Consider the following 18,467-nt stretch of genomic DNA (forward strand, 5'->3'; position numbering starts at 1 on the left):
CGCTCGTGCAGAATGCCGGCTCCGTGTAGCTCCGCCCCGTCACGTGCCGATTCCAGCCAATCAGGAGGCTGGAATCGGCAACGGACCGCACAGAAGCCCTGCGGTCCACGGAGACAGAGGATCCCGGCGGCCATTTTCAGCAGGTAAGTATGAAGACGCCGGACCGCCGGGATTCAGGTAAGCGCTGTGCGGGTTGTTTTTTTAACCCCTGCATCGGGGTTGTCTCGCGCCAAACGGGGGGGGTTAAAAAAAAAAAAAAAAAAAACGTTTCGGCGCGGGACAACCCCTTTAATGTGATTCCTTTCCCACGGGAATGAAAAAGAGTCTTTCAGCTCCTCTACTAGTTGCTGCGGGAGAGAAATATTGAGGGCTGCCGACTTGCGATAGTTTATTTTGAAATTTGATATTTTGGAGTAGTGGTTAATTTCAGCCATTAAGTTTGGCAAGGAGGTCCTTGGGCTAGAGATGAAGAATAGAAGATCGTCCGCGTATGCGGCGATCTTATATTCTTTTTTCCCCGTCGTGATCCCTTTAATGTCTGGGTTGTTACGTATTTGTGACAGCAGGGGTTCTAGACAAAGTATAAAGATCAGTGGTGATAGAGGGCACCCCTGTCTTGTACCGTTTGAGATGGAGAATGGTTTTGAGAGCTGGCCAGTTACTCTAACGGATGCAGATGGGCTGGAGTATAAACTTGTAATCCATTGTAACATATTAGGGCCCATACCCATATGGGTAATGGTCGCAAACAAGAAGTCCCATTCCACCCTGTCGAATGCCTTGTCCGCATCTGTGGACAATAGGCATATCGGTTTGGAGAGTCTATGTGCCGAGTGTATCAAGTTAATGGTTTTGGTTGTGTTATCTCTCGCCTCTCTTGATGGGACAAAGCCTACTTGGTCTTTATGGATTATGTTACTTAGGTAGGGGGAGATCCTATTTGCCAGGATTTTAGAAAACAGTTTCAGGTCTGCGTTGAGTAGAGAGATGGGGCGGTAGCTCTGACATTGTGTTGGGTCCTTCCCTTCTTTAGGAATGACTGCTATGTGTGCTGTTAAGGTGTCTCTGGGTATTTTGTTTCCGATTGTTATGGAGTTAAAGGCCTGAATAAAGTGGGGCGATAGCGTTTCTGCGAATTTCTTATAGTATGATAGGGTTAGCCCATCTGGCCCTGGGGCTTTGCCGGTCTGGGAATCTGTCAGCGCATCTGCTAGCTCTGTCGGGGATATTGGGGCCTCCATCGAGTCGATGGCTTCCTGGGGGAATCTGCATGTGTTTGATCGTTGCAGGTATTCGTGGATCATGGCTTTCTTGTGCTCCCTGGCCTGTTCAGATTGTGGTGGGGATAGATTATATAGGGCTTGGTAGTAATCCCTGAATGCTTCTGAAATCTGTTGGGGGAGGTGTAGCGTGTGGCCTTCGGGGTTGTTAATATGTGGTACGTAGGTCTTGGCTCTAGCTGCACGGAGGGCCCGTGCCAACGTGCGGCTCGGTTTGTCTCCAAATTCAAAAAAATGACGCCTGCATTTCGTCAAGCTCGCTTTTGCCTTTCCCATACAATGAGAGCGTACCTGCTCTCTGAGCCGGAGCAACTCCGTCGCCCTCTCGTTGTCTAGTGTCACTTTGTGGGTGGACTCTAACGCCTGGATCTGGTCCAGTAGCCCCCTGAGGTGTGCGCTACGTTCCTTCTTAATGCGTGAGCCAAGGCCTACGCAGAATCCTCGTATCACGCACTTGTGTGCTTCCCACACCGTTAGAGGGTCTACCTCCGGGGTGACGTTATTTTTTAAATACTCTCTTAGTGTTGCGTGGATTTCGTCTGAATTTGCCGTGTCGTGGAGGAACGCTTCGTTGAATCTCCAGTGCCAATTTCTGTTGTGTAGGGACGGTAACTTTAGTACTAGTGTGATCATGGCGTGGTCGGAGAATGTGATGGTGTCTATTGTTGCCGAGACTAAGTTCGTTAGGGCTGAATGTTGAAGGAGGAAAAAATCAATTCTGGAATATGTGTTGTGTGGTGGGGAGTAGAACGTGTAATCCTTTGTGGTGGGGTGTAAGGTTCTCCAGGCGTCTACTAGCTGATACTTGTGGAGTGTATTTTTGATCCTGCGATACGCTGACATGGGGAGGTTACCACTACCTTTTGATGTGTCTATTCGTAGGTCTAGTGGGACGTTAAAGTCTCCTCCTAAGACCAAGATGCCCTCCTGGAATTCCTCCAGTTCCTCCAGGACTCCCTCTAAGAAGGATACCTGGTTGGAATTGGGTGAATAGACTGCAGCGAGTGTGATTAGTGTGCCAGCAAGTTTCCCCTTGAGAAAAATATATCTACCTCCTGCATCACAGCGAACTTCTCCCTGCTCCAACGGGACGGAGTTGGCGATCAGGATGGAGACCCCCTTAGATTTGGATTCCGCGTTGGTGCTGTGGTATGCGTTTGGGAATCGGTCGTTTGAAAATCTGGGACATTTGTCCGCGCCGAAGTGGGTCTCCTGGATGAAGGCCACCTGCACTCTTCTTTTCCAGAGGAGGTGGAGGATGGAGGACCTCTTCTCCGGCACATTTAGACCCTGCGCATTAATAGAAATTATAGAGAGATTAGCGGAGTCTGACATCGTTATAATACTGTACGTTACTTAGCAAGTGGGGAGGAAAAGATGCTCAGGAAGTAAGAGAAGAAATAATAGAGAGAAGAGAAAAAAAAAAAAAAATTTAAAAGGGAGAGGGATAGGAATGGAGGGGAGGGGACACCCACACGGTACACAATGAGGACTAGATCAGGACAAACAAAACTAAGGCTAGCTCCAAGGCCAGCAACTATACTTTAGTCAGGGAGCCTGTTACCCCGTAATCCGGGGGCAGTGCCAGGTCCCCTGATGCCCTACTGGGGGTAACGTGGAAGTGCACTTAGGTTATTAAGGCCGCTGACTAACTCAAGGGTTAGGTAACTAGGAAACAACTTCGGGTTCCGTCCCAAAATGAGTATCTGTTCTTCTATTACTTTCTTATTCGGAGCTTCCGTATTGCCACTTTTGGTAGTGGTAATGCTGTGGGAAAAAACAGGAGAAGCATGGAAACAAAACAAGTCAACTTTTCGGCGCGCTTGGTGACTGCGGAATTGAGTGAAGAGCTGCCACCTCCGGCGCAGAGACCGCCACCAGAGCACATCAAGTCTTGTTTTCTTTGGTATGTTATGGGTTTCAGTCTCTGCTGCCTAGCTGGTCAGGGAAGTTCCCTGAGGCCCCTGTGGATCTTGGGTTGAACTGTGTAGAGTCCATGGGTATAGTCCAGTCTGGAATGGGCACCGCCGGTACCTCTAAAAATCTGAACGCCCCTTCCAGGTCTGCGGGTGATCTAACTGTGTAGAGGCGACCTCGTTTGCGTAGTATTAAGTGGAAGGGGTGGCCCCACTTGTAGGTCGCGTCCGCCTGGCGTGCTGCGTCCAACAATGGTCTTATCAGTCGCCTACTGTTGAGGGTCAGTCTGGAGACATCTGGCAAGATAGTTATTTCGGATCCGTTAAAGTTGACGGGGCCTCTTTCCCACGCCAGGCGTTGAATTTCTTCCTTTTGTCTGTAGAAATGCACCCGGCAGATGACATCCCTTGGCAGATTCGGGTTCCTTGTTCTCCCTCCTAGCATTCTGTGGACCCTGTGTAGCTCTATTGTCCTGTCTTCTGGGCGGCGCAAAATCTTGTTAAAGACAGCTGTAACGCATTCGTAAAGTGCTTCTGGTGGTATGTCCTCTGGGAGGCCTCTCAACTTTAGGTTGTTGCGTTGGCCTCTGTTTTCGACATCGTCGAGGTGAAAGGTCAGTTCAGAGAGCTGTTTTTGCTGTTTTTCTATGATACTTGCTAGCTGTTGGAAGTCCGTGTGGGAAACCTCCGGGTTCTCTTCTAGCGCCGTCACTCTTTCTGTAAGGGCCTGTACTGAGTGATTAACTGTCGCTATGGCCCTCTCGTGTTTTTCCTCTATACGACGTATTTGCGTCTCTAAGTCCGTTTTGGTGGGTAAAGTGCGCATCATGACCCAGAGTGCCTGTAATGTTTGCGAGTCGTCTGCAGGTGGCGCTGTGTGACTGCCGGGAGGTGCTGCCTCATAGGATTGCTGGGAGTTGTAGTCCTCTTCAGTGTTAGTGTTATCTCTCTGGGAAGATGGAGGTCGGGCAGTATGGGTCAGATTATCCCCCTGCATTACCCCGTTTTTCTTTTGGTTATCTTTCCAGGGAGGGGTATAATCTGCCTCTGTGCTTCTTTTATTGCCCTTTGCAGTAGGACTATGTCCCTGGTTAGGGGTTTCATGGGGTGCATTCCCCTTAGTGTAGCCTGAGGGGTCCATAGTGTGGCCGTTGGGTGTCCTCAGGGCTTCTGCGCTGTTCCCCCTACTGGCTGGGTCTGATTGTTGTGCAGGTGTGGTTGGTGCGGTACCTTTTTGCCTGTAGTCCCTTGGCCCCTCATGTTGGCTCTGCTCCACGTTGTTAAGGAGCTGCACTGCTCCTCCGGCGCCTGCGGTGGTGCTTCTGCACCTCGAACCTGCTGCCCGCTCCTGTCTGCCTGCTGCTCCTGGGTCTGTTCAGCTGGTGATTCTCTACCTTCCTCCTGGTCTAGCTGTCTCGTCCCCTGGTGGCTTCAGCGCGATCCTCTCTCTCAGCCCCTGCTCTGCGCCGGAAGGGGACCCCCCTCCGCGCCCGCGGAGGCTGCCGGCGGGACCCTCGGAGCTCCGTCCTGCTGCTGTGCGGTCTTCTCCCTCTGTGTTGGCGGTTTGCCCGCTTGCTGGTCTCTCTGTCTCGCGGTGCCTAAGGGTGAAGCTGCAGCATCGTTTGTCGGCTTCGCATTGCGCAATTTTAATGCCCGTGTGATGTTTGTAGTTTTTTTTTTATACAGGCCTATAAATATCCGTTTGCCTTACTTGTACGTCATCGTGTGTGAACAGCGCCTGGTCACTGCGAACAATGTATCCGCCTTTATAAACAACGAGCGAACTCTGTCATGTTTCACGCATGCAAACAATTTATCGCCCCATGTAAAAGGTGCCTCAGGCCTGGGGGGTGGGGGGGACCCTCAGGCCTGGAGTGTGAGTGGGGGGGACCCTCAGGCCTGGAGTGTGAGTGGGGGGGGGGCCCTCTGGCCTGGAGCGTGAGTGGGGGGGGACCCTCAGGCCTGGAGCGTGAGTGGGGGGGGCCCTCAGGCCTGGAGCGTGAGTGGGGGGGGGGCCCTCTGGCCTGGAGCGTGAGTGGGGGGGGGACCCTCAGGCCTGGAGCGTGAGTGGGGGGGGGACCCTTAGGCCTGGAGCGTGAGTGGGGGGGGGGGGACACTCAGGCCTGGAGCGTGAGGACGAGGGACCCTCAGGCCTGGAGCGTGAGGACGAGGGACCCTTAAGCCTGGAGCGTGAGTGAGGGGGGACCCTCAGGCCTGGAGCATGAGGACGAGGGACCCTCAGGCCTGGAGCGCGAGGACGAGGGACCCTCAAGCCTGGGGCATGAGTGGGGGGGACCCTCAGGCCAGGAGTGTGTGTGTGGGGTGGGGTGGGGGCTGGAGCGTGAGGGGGAAGGATCCTCAGGCCTGGAGCGTGAGGGGGGGGGGGGGGACAGGACCCTCTGGCCTGGAGCGTGAGGGGGGGTCAGTACCCTCAGGCCTGGAGCGTGAGTGGGGGGGGGGACCCTCAGGCCTGGAGCGTGAGGACGAGGGACCCTCAGGCCTGGAGCGTGAGGACGAGGGACCCTCAGGCCTGGAGCGTGAGTGGGGGGGACCCTCAGGCCTGGAGCGTGAGTGGGGGGGACCCTCAGGCCTGGAGCGTGAGTGGGGGGGACCCTCAGGCCTGGAGCGTGAGTGGGGGGGACCCTCAGGCCTGGAGCGTGAGGACGAGGGACCCTCAGGCCTGGAGCGTGAGTGGGGTGGGACCCTCAGGCCTGGAGCGTGAGTGGGGGGGACCCTCAGGCCTGGAGCGTGAGGACGAGGGACCCTCAGGCCTGGAGGGTGAGGACGAGGGATCCTCAAGCCTGGAGCGTGAGTGGGGTGGAACCCTCAAGCCTGGAGCGTGAGTGGAGGACCCTCAGGCCAGGAGTGTGTGGGGTGGGAGGCTGGAGCGTGAGGGGGACAGGACCCTCAGGTCTGGAGCGTGAGTGGGGGACGGTACCCTCAGGCCTGGAGCGCGAGAGGGGGGGTGGTACCCTCAGGCCTGGCGCGTGAGGGGGGGACAGGACCCTCAGGCCTGGAGCGTGGGGGGAAGTGGGACCTACAGGCTTGGAGCGTGAGGGGGAAGCACCCTCAGGTCGGGAGTGGGGGGCCACAGTTTCAGCACCCCTATTTCTATGTAAGCATCAGATGCTGCAGCCACAGGACCCGCGTCCTTATAAAAATAATGAGGAAACCCATCTGATTGGTTCTTACCCTGTACCAAAATAAATCCACCTTAACGTAAAAGCAGCGGCTCCCTATAATGTCATTAGTGATTGGTTGCCTCAGTCCGCCTCCCGGTGTGTCTGGCCTCTGATTGGCTGAGGGCTGCGGCAGCTCCGCGTCGGTCGTGTGACGTTCTTAAGGTGGACTTATGTGGGAATGACAGTACTAGGCAGCAGGCTGAGAAGATACACAGGCAGTTCGAAGCTGGTAAACCCAGGGTGGCGACACTGAGGGGGCTGGAGGGCGCCTCACCGCGGGAGCAAGTCAGACGACGGAGGGGGAGGCGGAAGAAGAGGTGGAAGAAGCCGGCTGGTGAGGAGAGCGGCGGGGAGTGCAGCCGGAGGATGGGGCGGGCACTGCCCACCTGTGCCCCCTGCTTGTGCCTGCTGGCCACCCTCAGCCTCGCCCTGCTGGTCAGCTGCACCTCCACTAGCGCCCAGCGAGCAGACAGTAAGTGTTACATAGTGCCATGTCTGTAGGGGGCGCTCTCACTGTCTGCATGCTGTACAGCCCGCACACTGATCAGCTGGGGTGCTCTGATATCATGGAGGAGAACTAGAGATGTCCTGTAGATACTGGCAATGCCTCAATTATATCCTCCCAGCTGACAGAAGTAGTCATTATGTTGCAAAACTCATCATGCAGTTATATCTGCCTGGCGGTACAAAAGGGCACTAGAGCCTCCATGCACCCTGTATCACATCTTGTATCCAAGCTAGAGGCGGTACAACAGGGTATTAGAGCCTCCATGCACCCTGTATCACATCTTGTATCCAAGCTAGAGGCGGTACAACAGGGTATTAGAGCCTACATGCCCCCCGTATCACATTTTGTATCCAAGCTAGAGGCGGTACAACAGGGAGCTAGAGCCTACATGCCCCCCGTATCACATCTTGTATCCAAGCTAGAGGTGATACAACAGGGTACTAGAGCCTCCATGCCCCCCCGTATCATATCTTGTATCCAAGCTAGAGGCGATACAACAGGGTACTAGAGCCTCCATGTCTATATCACATCTTGTATCCAAGCTAGAGGCGATACAACAGGGTACTAGAGCCTCCATGCCCCCCGGTGTATCACATTTTGTATCCAAGCTAGAGGCAGTACAACAGGGTATTAGAGCCTACATGTCTATATCACATCTTGTATCCAAGCTAGAGGCGGTACAACAGGGAACTAGAGCCTCCATGCCCCCCGTATCACATCTTGTATCCAAGCTAGAGGCGGTACAACAGGGAACTAGAGCCTCCTGGCCCCCGTATCACATCGTGTATCCAAGCTAGAGGCGGTACAACAGGGTACTAGAGCCTCCATGCCCACCTGTATCACATCTTGTATCCATGCTAGAGGTGGTACAGCAGGGTACTAGAGCCTCCATGCCCACCTGTATCACATCTTGTATCCATGCTAGAGGCAGTACAACAGGGTATTAGAGCCTACATGTCTATATCACATCTTGTATCCAAGCTAGAGGTGATATAACAGGGTATTAGAGCCTCCTTGCCCCCCGTATCACATCTTGTATCCAAGCTAGAGGCGGTACAACAGGGAACTAGAGCCTCCATGCCCCCCCCCCCTATCACATCTTGTATCCATGCTAGAGGCGGTACAACAGGGTATTAGAGCCTCCTTGCCCCCCGTATCACATTTTGTATCCAAGCTAGAGGCGGTACAACAGGGAGCTAGAGCCTCCATGCCCCCCGTATCACATCTTGTATCCAAGCTAGAGGCGGTACAACAGGGAACTAGAGCCTCCATGCCCCCTGTATCACATCTTGTATCCAAGCTAGAGGCTGTACAACAGGGAACTAGAGCCTCCATGCCCCCCGTATCACATCTTGTATCCAAGCTAGAGGCGGTACAACAGGGAACTAGAGCCTCCATGCCCCCCGTATCACATCTTGTATCCAAGCTAGAGGCGGTACAACAGGGAACTAGAGCCTCCTGGCCCCCGTATCACATCGTGTATCCAAGCTAGAGGCGGTACAACAGGGTACTAGAGCCTCCATGCCCACCTGTATCACATCTTGTATCCATGCTAGAGGTGGTACAGCAGGGTACTAGAGCCTCCATGCCCACCTGTATCACATCTTGTATCCATGCTAGAGGCAGTACAACAGGGTATTAGAGCCTACATGTCTATATCACATCTTGTATCCAAGCTAGAGGTGATATAACAGGGTATTAGAGCCTCCTTGCCCCCCGTATCACATCTTGTATCCAAGCTAGAGGCGGTACAACAGGGAACTAGAGCCTCCATGCCCCCCCCCCCTATCACATCTTGTATCCATGCTAGAGGCGGTACAACAGGGTATTAGAGCCTCCTTGCCCCCCGTATCACATTTTGTATCCAAGCTAGAGGCGGTACAACAGGGAGCTAGAGCCTCCATGCCCCCCGTATCACATCTTGTATCCAAGCTAGAGGCGGTACAACAGGGAACTAGAGCCTCCATGCCCCCTGTATCACATCTTGTATCCAAGCTAGAGGCTGTACAACAGGGAACTAGAGCCTCCATGCCCCCCGTATCACATCTTGTATCCAAGCTAGAGGCGGTACAACAGGGAACTAGAGCCTCCATGCCCCCCGTATCACATCTTGTATCCAAGCTAGCGGCGGTACAACAGGGAACTAAAGCCTCCATGCCCCCCGTATCACATCTTGTATCCAAGCTAGCAGCGGTACAACAGGGTACTAGAGCCTCCATGCCCCCCGTATCACATCTTGTATCCAAGCTAGCGGCGGTACAACAGGGAACTAGAGCCTCCATGCCCCCCCCCCCCCCTATCACATCTTGTATCCATGCTAGAGGCGGTACAACAGGGAGCTAGAGCCTCCATGCCCCCCGTATCACATCTTGTATCCAAGCTAGAGGCGGTACAACAGGGAACTAGAGCCTCCATGCCCCCTGTATCACATCTTGTATCCAAGCTAGAGGCTGTACAACAGGGAACTAGAGCCTCCTTGCCCCCCGTATCACATTTTGTAGCCAAGCTAGAGGCGGTACAACAGGGAGCTAGAGCCTCCATGCCCCCCGTATCACATCTTGTATCCAAGCTAGAGGCGGTACAACAGGGAACTAGAGCCTCCATGCCCCCTGTATCACATCTTGTATCCAAGCTAGAGGCTGTACAACAGGGAACTAGAGCCTCCATGCCCCCCGTATCACATCTTGTATCCAAGCTAGAGGCTGTACAACAGGGAACTAGAGCCTCCATGCCCCCCGTATCACATCTTGTATCCAAGCTAGAGGCGGTACAACAGGGAACTAGAGCCTCCATGCCCCCGTATCACATCTTGTATCCAAGCTAGCGGCGGTACAACAGGGAACTAAAGCCTCCATGCCCCCCGTATCACATCTTGTATCCAAGCTAGCAGCGGTACAACAGGGAACTAGAGCCTCCATGCCCCCTGTATCACATCTTGTATCCAAGCTAGCGGCGGTACAACAGGGAACTAGAGCCCCCATGCCCCCCGTATCACATCTTGTATCCAAGCTAGCGGCGGTACAACAGGGAACTAGAGCCTCCATGCCCCCTGTATCACATCTTGTATCCAAGCTAGAGGCGATACAACAGGGTACTAGAGCCTCCATGTCTATATCACATCTTGTATCCAAGCTAGAGGCGATACAACAGGGTACTAGAGCCTCCATGCCCCCCGGTGTATCACATTTTGTATCCAAGCTAGAGGCAGTACAACAGGGTATTAGAGCCTACATGTCTATATCACATCTTGTATCCAAGCTAGAGGCGGTACAACAGGGAACTAGAGCCTCCATGCCCCCCGTATCACATCTTGTATCCAAGCTAGAGGCGGTACAACAGGGAACTAGAGCCTCCATGCCCCCCGTATCACATCTTGTATCCAAGCTAGAGGCGGTACAACAGGGAACTAGAGCCTCCTGGCCCCCGTATCACATCGTGTATCCAAGCTAGAGGCGGTACAACAGGGTACTAGAGCCTCCATGCCCACCTGTATCACATCTTGTATCCATGCTAGAGGTGGTACAGCAGGGTACTAGAGCCTCCATGCCCACCTGTATCACATCTTGTATCCATGCTAGAGGCAGTACAACAGGGTATTAGAGCCTACATGTCTATATCACATCTTGTATCCAAGCTAGAGGTGATATAACAGGGTATTAGAGCCTCCTTGCCCCCCGTATCACATCTTGTATCCAAGCTAGAGGCGGTACAACAGGGAACTAGAGCCTCCATGCCCCCCCCCCCCTATCACATCTTGTATCCATGCTAGAGGCGGTACAACAGGGTATTAGAGCCTCCTTGCCCCCCGTATCACATTTTGGATCCAAGCTAGAGGCGGTACAACAGGGAGCTAGAGCCTCCATGCCCCCCGTATCACATCTTGTATCCAAGCTAGAGGCGGTACAACAGGGAACTAGAGCCTCCATGCCCCCTGTATCACATCTTGTATCCAAGCTAGAGGCTGTACAACAGGGAACTAGAGCCTCCATGCCCCCCGTATCACATCTTGTATCCAAGCTAGAGGCGGTACAACAGGGAACTAGAGCCTCCATGCCCCCCGTATCACATCTTGTATCCAAGCTAGCGGCGGTACAACAGGGAACTAAAGCCTCCATGCCCCCCGTATCACATCTTGTATCCAAGCTAGCAGCGGTACAACAGGGTACTAGAGCCTCCATGCCCCCCGTATCACATCTTGTATCCAAGCTAGCGGCGGTACAACAGGGAACTAGAGCCTCCATGCCCCCCCCCCCCCCTATCACATCTTGTATCCATGCTAGAGGCGGTACAACAGGGTATTAGAGCCTCCTTGCCCCCCGTATCACATTTTGTATCCAAGCTAGAGGCGGTACAACAGGGAGCTAGAGCCTCCATGCCCCCCGTATCACATCTTGTATCCAAGCTAGAGGCGGTACAACAGGGAACTAGAGCCTCCATGCCCCCTGTATCACATCTTGTATCCAAGCTAGAGGCGGTACAACAGGGAACTAGAGCCTCCATGCCCCCTGTATCACATCTTGTATCCAAGCTAGAGGCTGTACAACAGGGAACTAGAGCCTCCATGCCCCCCGTATCACATCTTGTATCCAAGCTAGCGGCGGTACAACAGGGAACTAGAGCCCCCATGCCCCCCGTATCACATCTTGTATCCAAGCTAGCGGCGGTACAACAGGGAACTAGAGCCTCCATGCCCCCTGTATCACATCTTGTATCCAAGCTAGAGGCGATACAACAGGGTACTAAAGCCTCCATGCCCCCCGTATCACATCTTGTATCCAAGCTAGCGGCGGTACAACAGGGTACAGATCGTCCCCTACTTGCGAACGTTCGACTTTCAAACTTCGCAAGATACGAACACTCTGTCCTGCACAGTACGATGCAATGCTATGGCACTACATCATACTGTGAGGGACCGGACAGGCTTCTATCAAGCCTGTCCGCTCAGATTGCGGGATGCTGTGCGGTTGCTAGGCGCCTTGCATAGGCAGCCCTGGGGCCCTTCAGAAGGCCCCCAGCTGCCTAGCAACCGCACAGCGTCACGTGAGCTTATCGCGGGACACTGTACAGCAGTGTTCCCCACCTCCAGTCCTCGGGACCCCACAGGTCGTGTTTTCAGGATTTCCTCAGTGTTGCACAGGTGATGTAATTATTGTTGGTGCCTCAGACATTGCCACGGGTGTACTTACTGTAGGAGATCCTGAAAACATGACCTATTGGTGGTCCCTGAGGACTGGAGTTGGGGACCGAATGTCGGGTGCCTGCTGTTTCTTACAGCCGGCACCTGGCGGCAGCAGTTCTGCCGAGCCACACCGCTCATTGGAACTGTAACGCTTTAAATACCGCTGTCTATTCTGAAGTCTTATGAGTTGTGACGAGTGGTGCCGCTCGTTGGAACTGCTGCCGCTGGGTGTCCGCTGTAAATAACAGTCTGCACCTGACGTTGTATGGAGTGGCATCCACCTGCGGTCCCCTCCATACAACCATTTGTTCAGATATACGAACAAATGTACTTGCAAACAGGCTCCTGAAACTGGACCTGTTCGCAAGTAGGGGACCATCTGTACTAGAGCCCCCATGCCTGCCCGTAGCGCATCTTGTATCCAAGCTAGAGGTGGTACAACAGGGTACTGGAGCCTCCATGCTCACCCATATCACATCTTGTAGCCAAGCTAGAGGCGGTACAACAGCGCACTAAACCTTTCATGTCTGCCTGTATCGCATCTTGTATCCAAGCTAGAGGCGGTACAACAGGGTACTAGAGCCTCCATGCTCACCCATATCACATCTTGTATCCAAGCTAGAGGTAGTACAACAGGGTACTAAAGCCTCCATGCTCGCCTGTATCACATCTTGTATCCAAGCTAGAGGCGGTACAACAAAGTACTAGAGCCTCCATGCTCACCCATATCACATCTTGTATCCAAGCTAGAGGTGGTACAACAGGGTACTAGAGCCTCCCTACAAGGGGTCAGTTCTCCACAAGTGTTCCCCCTCATTAGAGAAGTGCTGTATGGAAAGAGGAAGCTGCAGGCGGGACACTTCAGCCGCAGCCAAGGGAAAGTAAATTGGCAGTGAACGCCATGAGCTGCAGATCCACATCCAAATCGCACCAAATGGTGCGGATCTGCACTAAAATCCACAGTGAGAGGGGACGTTCAGATGGCTGAATTCATTCAATTTTCCGCTCCAATTACTTTTCTTAAAAACTGCATCAAAATTCGCATCTTTCTGACAGTGTTTTGGCGCGGTCCCGTGCACAGATTTAACCCTGTGTGCGTAATTCTGACACGGAAATCACATTTTCAGCAGCAGGAAATTACATGTTACATGATTTTCCATGTTTGAATTCCACACGACGGGGCAAAATTTGCATTAAAAATGTGGCAACTTTGGATTTAGTTGTGTTTTTTCGGCTGAATTCACCATGGAAAATTCCGCTTTCTAAACATGCCCTTGGGGTACTTCACAAGTAGCGTAATTGTTGCCGATTTTCCTGTACCACAGCCTACATGGGAATACGCATCCAAAGCCGCAGCTCTCAATTGAAAGGCTGGAATGTGCTGCGGATCTGCTCCAAATCCATCAATATATGTGGCGCTTTAGCAAGGCCACTTACCCTGGAGCTCATCGTAGATATAGAATATTCATCCTCCAAAAGTAAGTAAGCACCTCCTCGCATAAGGTGCAGCGTGCATGTCGGGGTGTCCTAGAAGGAATCAATAGTATTTGTTCTTATCCACCCTTCGCGGTGGAGCTTTGCTGTTCAATACTGCACAAAAAATAATAATTACAACCTGACATCCATTCCATTAGAATCTGTTACAACGTTGATCATAAAAGGAGCCGTCATGTGATATGGCTCTAAGAGTGCAAATTATTACTCCTCGCGGTAAAAGGGCTCACAAAAATGTGCTTAAAATATCCACACTCTGATTTTTGTACTTTCCCCCTGTTTTTACCATTGTTACGGTCTCATGTCTCTTTTTTTCTTGTTTATCTTAATGTAGGTCTTTCAAAAAGATCGGCTCATTTAAAAATGGACCAAGCTCTCCTGCTAATTAACAATGAGTTGCCTTATGAGAAGTTTATTGTGTATTGGCGCTCCGACCAGTGTTACCAGGTATAGCCATAGAATACATGTTTTAGACATCCTTAAGTAGGTTAGATTGATGCAATTAATTGTCCTCCTACCTGATCTGCTGGGACCTAGTGCTCCATATATGGTATATACCAGTGATCCCCCAACTAGTTGCTTGTGACCTTGCTGGGGGTTAGCCACAGGATTTGGCCATATGCAGTGGCCATATTATTGCCATCATTTGCTAACCATTGGTGCACATGTGAATGGTATATTAGCAGTGTCAAAGCTACACTGAAATACATGGTAGCAAATGTTCTCAAATTTGTATCTTCTTTCATTTTTGAGTGAATCGTGAATCCCAACTATGACCCAAAGTTGGATGTGGCTCACAAGGCACAGATGGTTGGGGACCTCGGCTATATGTTTATAGTGGGTTTATATGTTGAACAAGTCAATGATGAATTTGCCTGTCTAAACAGGCTGCAAGAGAGGGAGCGAGCTGGCGGTGACATCATTCCTGCATGCGAGAGTCGGGCTCGTTTAACCCCTTGAGTGGCACGCCCGGAAATTTTCCGGGACGAGCTTCACTGCTCATAGCAACATAACCCGGAAGGTTTCCGGGCTATGTATCACTATGGGAGCTGCAGAGCACAATGCCACAAGCTGTGACAGTGTGTTCTGCCTGCACAGACCCACGTAGAGCAGTGCAGGACTTTGAAAAACCAGCAGAAGATATTGCCGATGTGCCGGCAATATCCTACTTTGTTTACAGGTTGCCATAGAGACCATCGGCTTGTCAGAAGCAAGCCGATGGTCTCTGTGGCAGGGAGAGCTAGTGCTTGGCTGCCAGAGGACATCTAGGTACCAGCTCTTACAGCAGAGATCAGAGAAAACCTCCGATCTCTGCTGTGTTAACCCTTTACATGCTGCAGTCTATGTGACTGCAGCATGTAAAGGGCTGTCACTGCAGCATGTAAAGGGCTGTCACCATCGGACCCCCGGAATGTGATCAGGGGTCCTGATAGGTCCCTGTGGAAGTCCCCTAAAGGGACAAAAAATTAAAATTAAAAAAAAAAAAAAAAAAAGTTAAAAAATTATAAAAAAAAATAATAAAAACACTTGTCTCCCTTTACTTTGTAAAAAATAAAAAATACAATCACACATGTGGTATCCGTGTGCGTCGTAATGACCCAGAGAAGGAAGTTAATACATTATTTAACCCCTTAATGACATGGCCCCTTTTTTTCTTTTTTCCCCATTTCTTTTTTTCCTCCCCCGTTTAAAAAAATCACAACTTGTCCCGCAAAAAACAAGCCCTTATATGGCTGTGTCAATGGAAAAATGAAAAAGTTATGGCTCTTGAGACGCAACTGCAAAATTAGTTGAAATTCAATGATTAGACCATTTTAAAAAACCTGCCCTGGTGGGCACGACAGGGTGGTAGGAAACCCGCCACTCAAGGGGTTAAAAGGACCCTTAGTAAAGGCAGGGAATAGATAAATTAATTTGTGTGTGATTCCAGAATAAAATGGAGATTGGGACAATTGTGACGGTTGTTATTAACCCCTTCCCGCTCCAGAACGTACCGGTACATCCTGGGAGCCTGGTACTTCCCGCAACAGGACGTACCGGTACGTCCTGGGGATAGCGCGAGATCACATATGATCCCGTGCTATCCCGCAGCAGGAGCCGGCTGTCAGTCTAAGTAGATCGCGGCAGGGAAAGAGTTCACAGAGGGATCGCGCTCCCTCTGTGTCTCCGGCCGGCTCTCGCGATGTCATCACGAGAGCCCGGCCTGTCACCATGGCAACAGGACGCCAGACACTGGCGTCCTGTATTGCCTGTGTCTATAATCGCTGTACAAGCGATAAGGCATGGCAGAGCAGTAGCTCTGCCATGCCTTATAACAGCGATCATAGGCACAGTGCTGCAAGTCCCTCAAAGGGACTCAAATAGTGTAAAAAAAAAAAAGAAAAATGTAAAAAAAAATGTTAAAAAAAAACCCCTTTTTCTAATATTAGCATAAAAAAAGGGGGGAAAATTAAAACCCCACATATTGGGTATTGACGCGTCTGTAACCATGTGTACAAAAAGTTGAACATGCTTTTTATTTTGTACAACAAAAAGCGTTTTAAAAAACGCTAAAAAACAGAGGCAAAATGCTAATTTTTAGCATTTTGCCTCCCAAAAAATGCAATAAAAGTGATCAAAAAAGCCGTACATTCCCCAAAATGGTACCAATCAAAACTACAGCTGGTCTCACAAAAAATAAGCCCTTAAAGAGCTCCGTACATAGAAAAATAAAAAAGTTACAGGACTTTGAATGCAGCTATAGAGAAAAAAAGATTTCCAAAAAAAGGGGGTTTTATTGCAAAAAGTGTAAAAACCTAAAAAAAATATAACAATTTTGGTATCGTTGTAACCGTACCGACCCGCAGAAAAAATTTAGTGTGTCATTTATGCTGCATGATTAACGCTGTAAAAAAAGAAAAAGAAATCTATGGCAGAATTGATGCGTTTTCTCTCCGTTATCATAAAAAAAAAAAAAAAATTACGATATAGTCTATGTACCCAAAAGTGGCACCGATAAAAACTACAGCTCGCCACGCAAAAAACAAGCCCTTATATGGCCGCGTCGACGGAAAAATAAAGTTATGGCTTTTGAAAAATGGAGATGGAAAAATACCAAAAAATCGCTTGGTCCTCAACGCCAAAATAGGCCATGTCATTAAGGGGTTAAACGTCTACTTTCGATGGTTAATAAGCAGGACTTATATTATTGATTCTCGGAAATTACTGTTTAGTAAAATGCAGCTAAAGGCCCATTTACACGTAATGATTATCGCTCAAAATTTGTTCAAACAACTGAAAATGAGCGATAATCTTACATGTAAACGCTGCCATCGTGCACTTTTCGTCTGAACAATCATTTTAAGGTAAACTTAAAATTCATCGTTCAGCCGCAGAGAGATAAAGTGTCTCAATAGACTGCAGGCTGTGTTATCCATGGGAGCCGGGGTTATTACATTGTAACCTGCAGGCAGCCCATTCAAGAACAATAGGATTAATCAACTGCGCTCTGCAAACTGCTCCTGGAGGCCCTTTTACATGCAAATGAAGATGACAGTGTTAATAGCAATTAGTGGCCATTAACACTTTATGCAGAAAGATCGCTAAAACATTCAATCTATCAATTGTTTGAAAGAGTATCTATGCATGTAAATGGGCCTTTCGGGCTCCTTCACATGAACGTATGGTGTCAGCGTGTTCTGTTGCACAGGTTTTGTGCATGCACTACGGTGTGCCGATCTGCCATGACCTCTTATGTTGTTCACAGATATTGCGTGAAATATGTGGACGATAAAGTTTGCAGCAAGTTCTATCTTGGCGCGTTTTACGCATGCACACACACCATAATAGTGCAAGGTGATTGGCTTCACGCAGCAAAGTACGTGATATAATTGCTTGCTGCACGACTGTCTCATATGGGCGGCACACAGCGAATTATGTTGGTGTGAAGCCGCCCTTATTTGGGACTTTGATTGTTTGTTGCATTTATTGTTTTATTTTTTATTTTTTTTAATCAACACAATGATGGCACAAATGTCTTTTTCCCTCTTCTTGACAGTGCCTGTATCAGACGCTAGACCAACGGATGGAGAGCGGTAGTGATGTAGTTGTAGTAGATACTCGGCACCCAGTCACTCTGCAGATTAATGCGACCTCAGGGAACACAGAGCTCTGTCGGTGAGTGTGTAATACCGCTCCTTCTCTGATGCTTGTATGGATTTCCATGTTCAGGTCGTGAGATTTAAAAATATATATATACTTAAAGGGGTTGTCCCGCGGCAGCAAGTGGGTCTATACACTTCTGTATGGCCATATTAATGCACTTTGTAATGTACATTGTGCATTAATTATGAGCCATACAGAAGTTATCAAAAGTTTTATACTTACCTGCTCCGTTGCTGGCGTCCTCGTCTCCATGGTTGCCGTCTAATTTTCACCGTCTAATGGCCAAATTAGACGCGCTTGCGCAGTCCGGGTCTTCTGCTGTCTTCAATGGGGCCGCTCGTGCAGAATGCCGGCTCCGTGTAGCTCCGCCCCGTCACGTGCCGATTCCAGCCAATCAGGAGGCTGGAATCGGCAATGGACCGTACAGAAGCCCTGCGGTCCACAGGGAGAGAGGATCCCGGCGGCCATCTTCAGCAGGTGAGTATGAAGACGCCGGACCGCCGGGATTCGGGTAAGTACTACCCGGTTTGTTTTTTTAACCCCTGCATCGGGGTTGTCTCGCGCCGAACGGGGGGGGGGGGTTAAAAAAAAGACAAAACCGTTTCGGCGCGGGACAACCCCTTTAAATTTTTGTTCTGTTACCAGAATATTGGAATATGAATGAATAAATAAATAAATATATATATATATATATATATATATATATATATATATATATATATATATATATTAGTGTGTCTACTATGGTGTTTTGTCTAGAGGTAT

The 18,467-nt window shown here is 50.4% G+C and overlaps 1 protein-coding gene across 2 annotated transcripts in view; it reads left to right on the forward strand.

Annotated features, from left to right (window-relative positions):
* Positions 1-6,533: 6,533 nt before the first annotated feature.
* Positions 6,534-18,467, forward strand: part of HGSNAT (heparan-alpha-glucosaminide N-acetyltransferase) — a 46,083-nt gene continuing 34,149 nt past the window's right edge. For both annotated transcript variants that reach the window (XM_066574126.1, XM_066574127.1), the window contains exons 1-3: positions 6,534-6,850; positions 13,894-14,006; positions 17,596-17,714. In XM_066574126.1, the coding sequence (XP_066430223.1) occupies positions 6,745-6,850; positions 13,894-14,006; positions 17,596-17,714 (338 nt within the window). In that variant the 5' untranslated portion in view covers positions 6,534-6,744. The remainder of the gene's footprint in view (positions 6,851-13,893; positions 14,007-17,595; positions 17,715-18,467) is intronic.

This window comes from Eleutherodactylus coqui, chromosome 7 (assembly GCF_035609145.1).
Source record: "Eleutherodactylus coqui strain aEleCoq1 chromosome 7, aEleCoq1.hap1, whole genome shotgun sequence".
In the NCBI taxonomy this organism is placed as follows: Eukaryota; Metazoa; Chordata; class Amphibia; order Anura; family Eleutherodactylidae; genus Eleutherodactylus; species Eleutherodactylus coqui.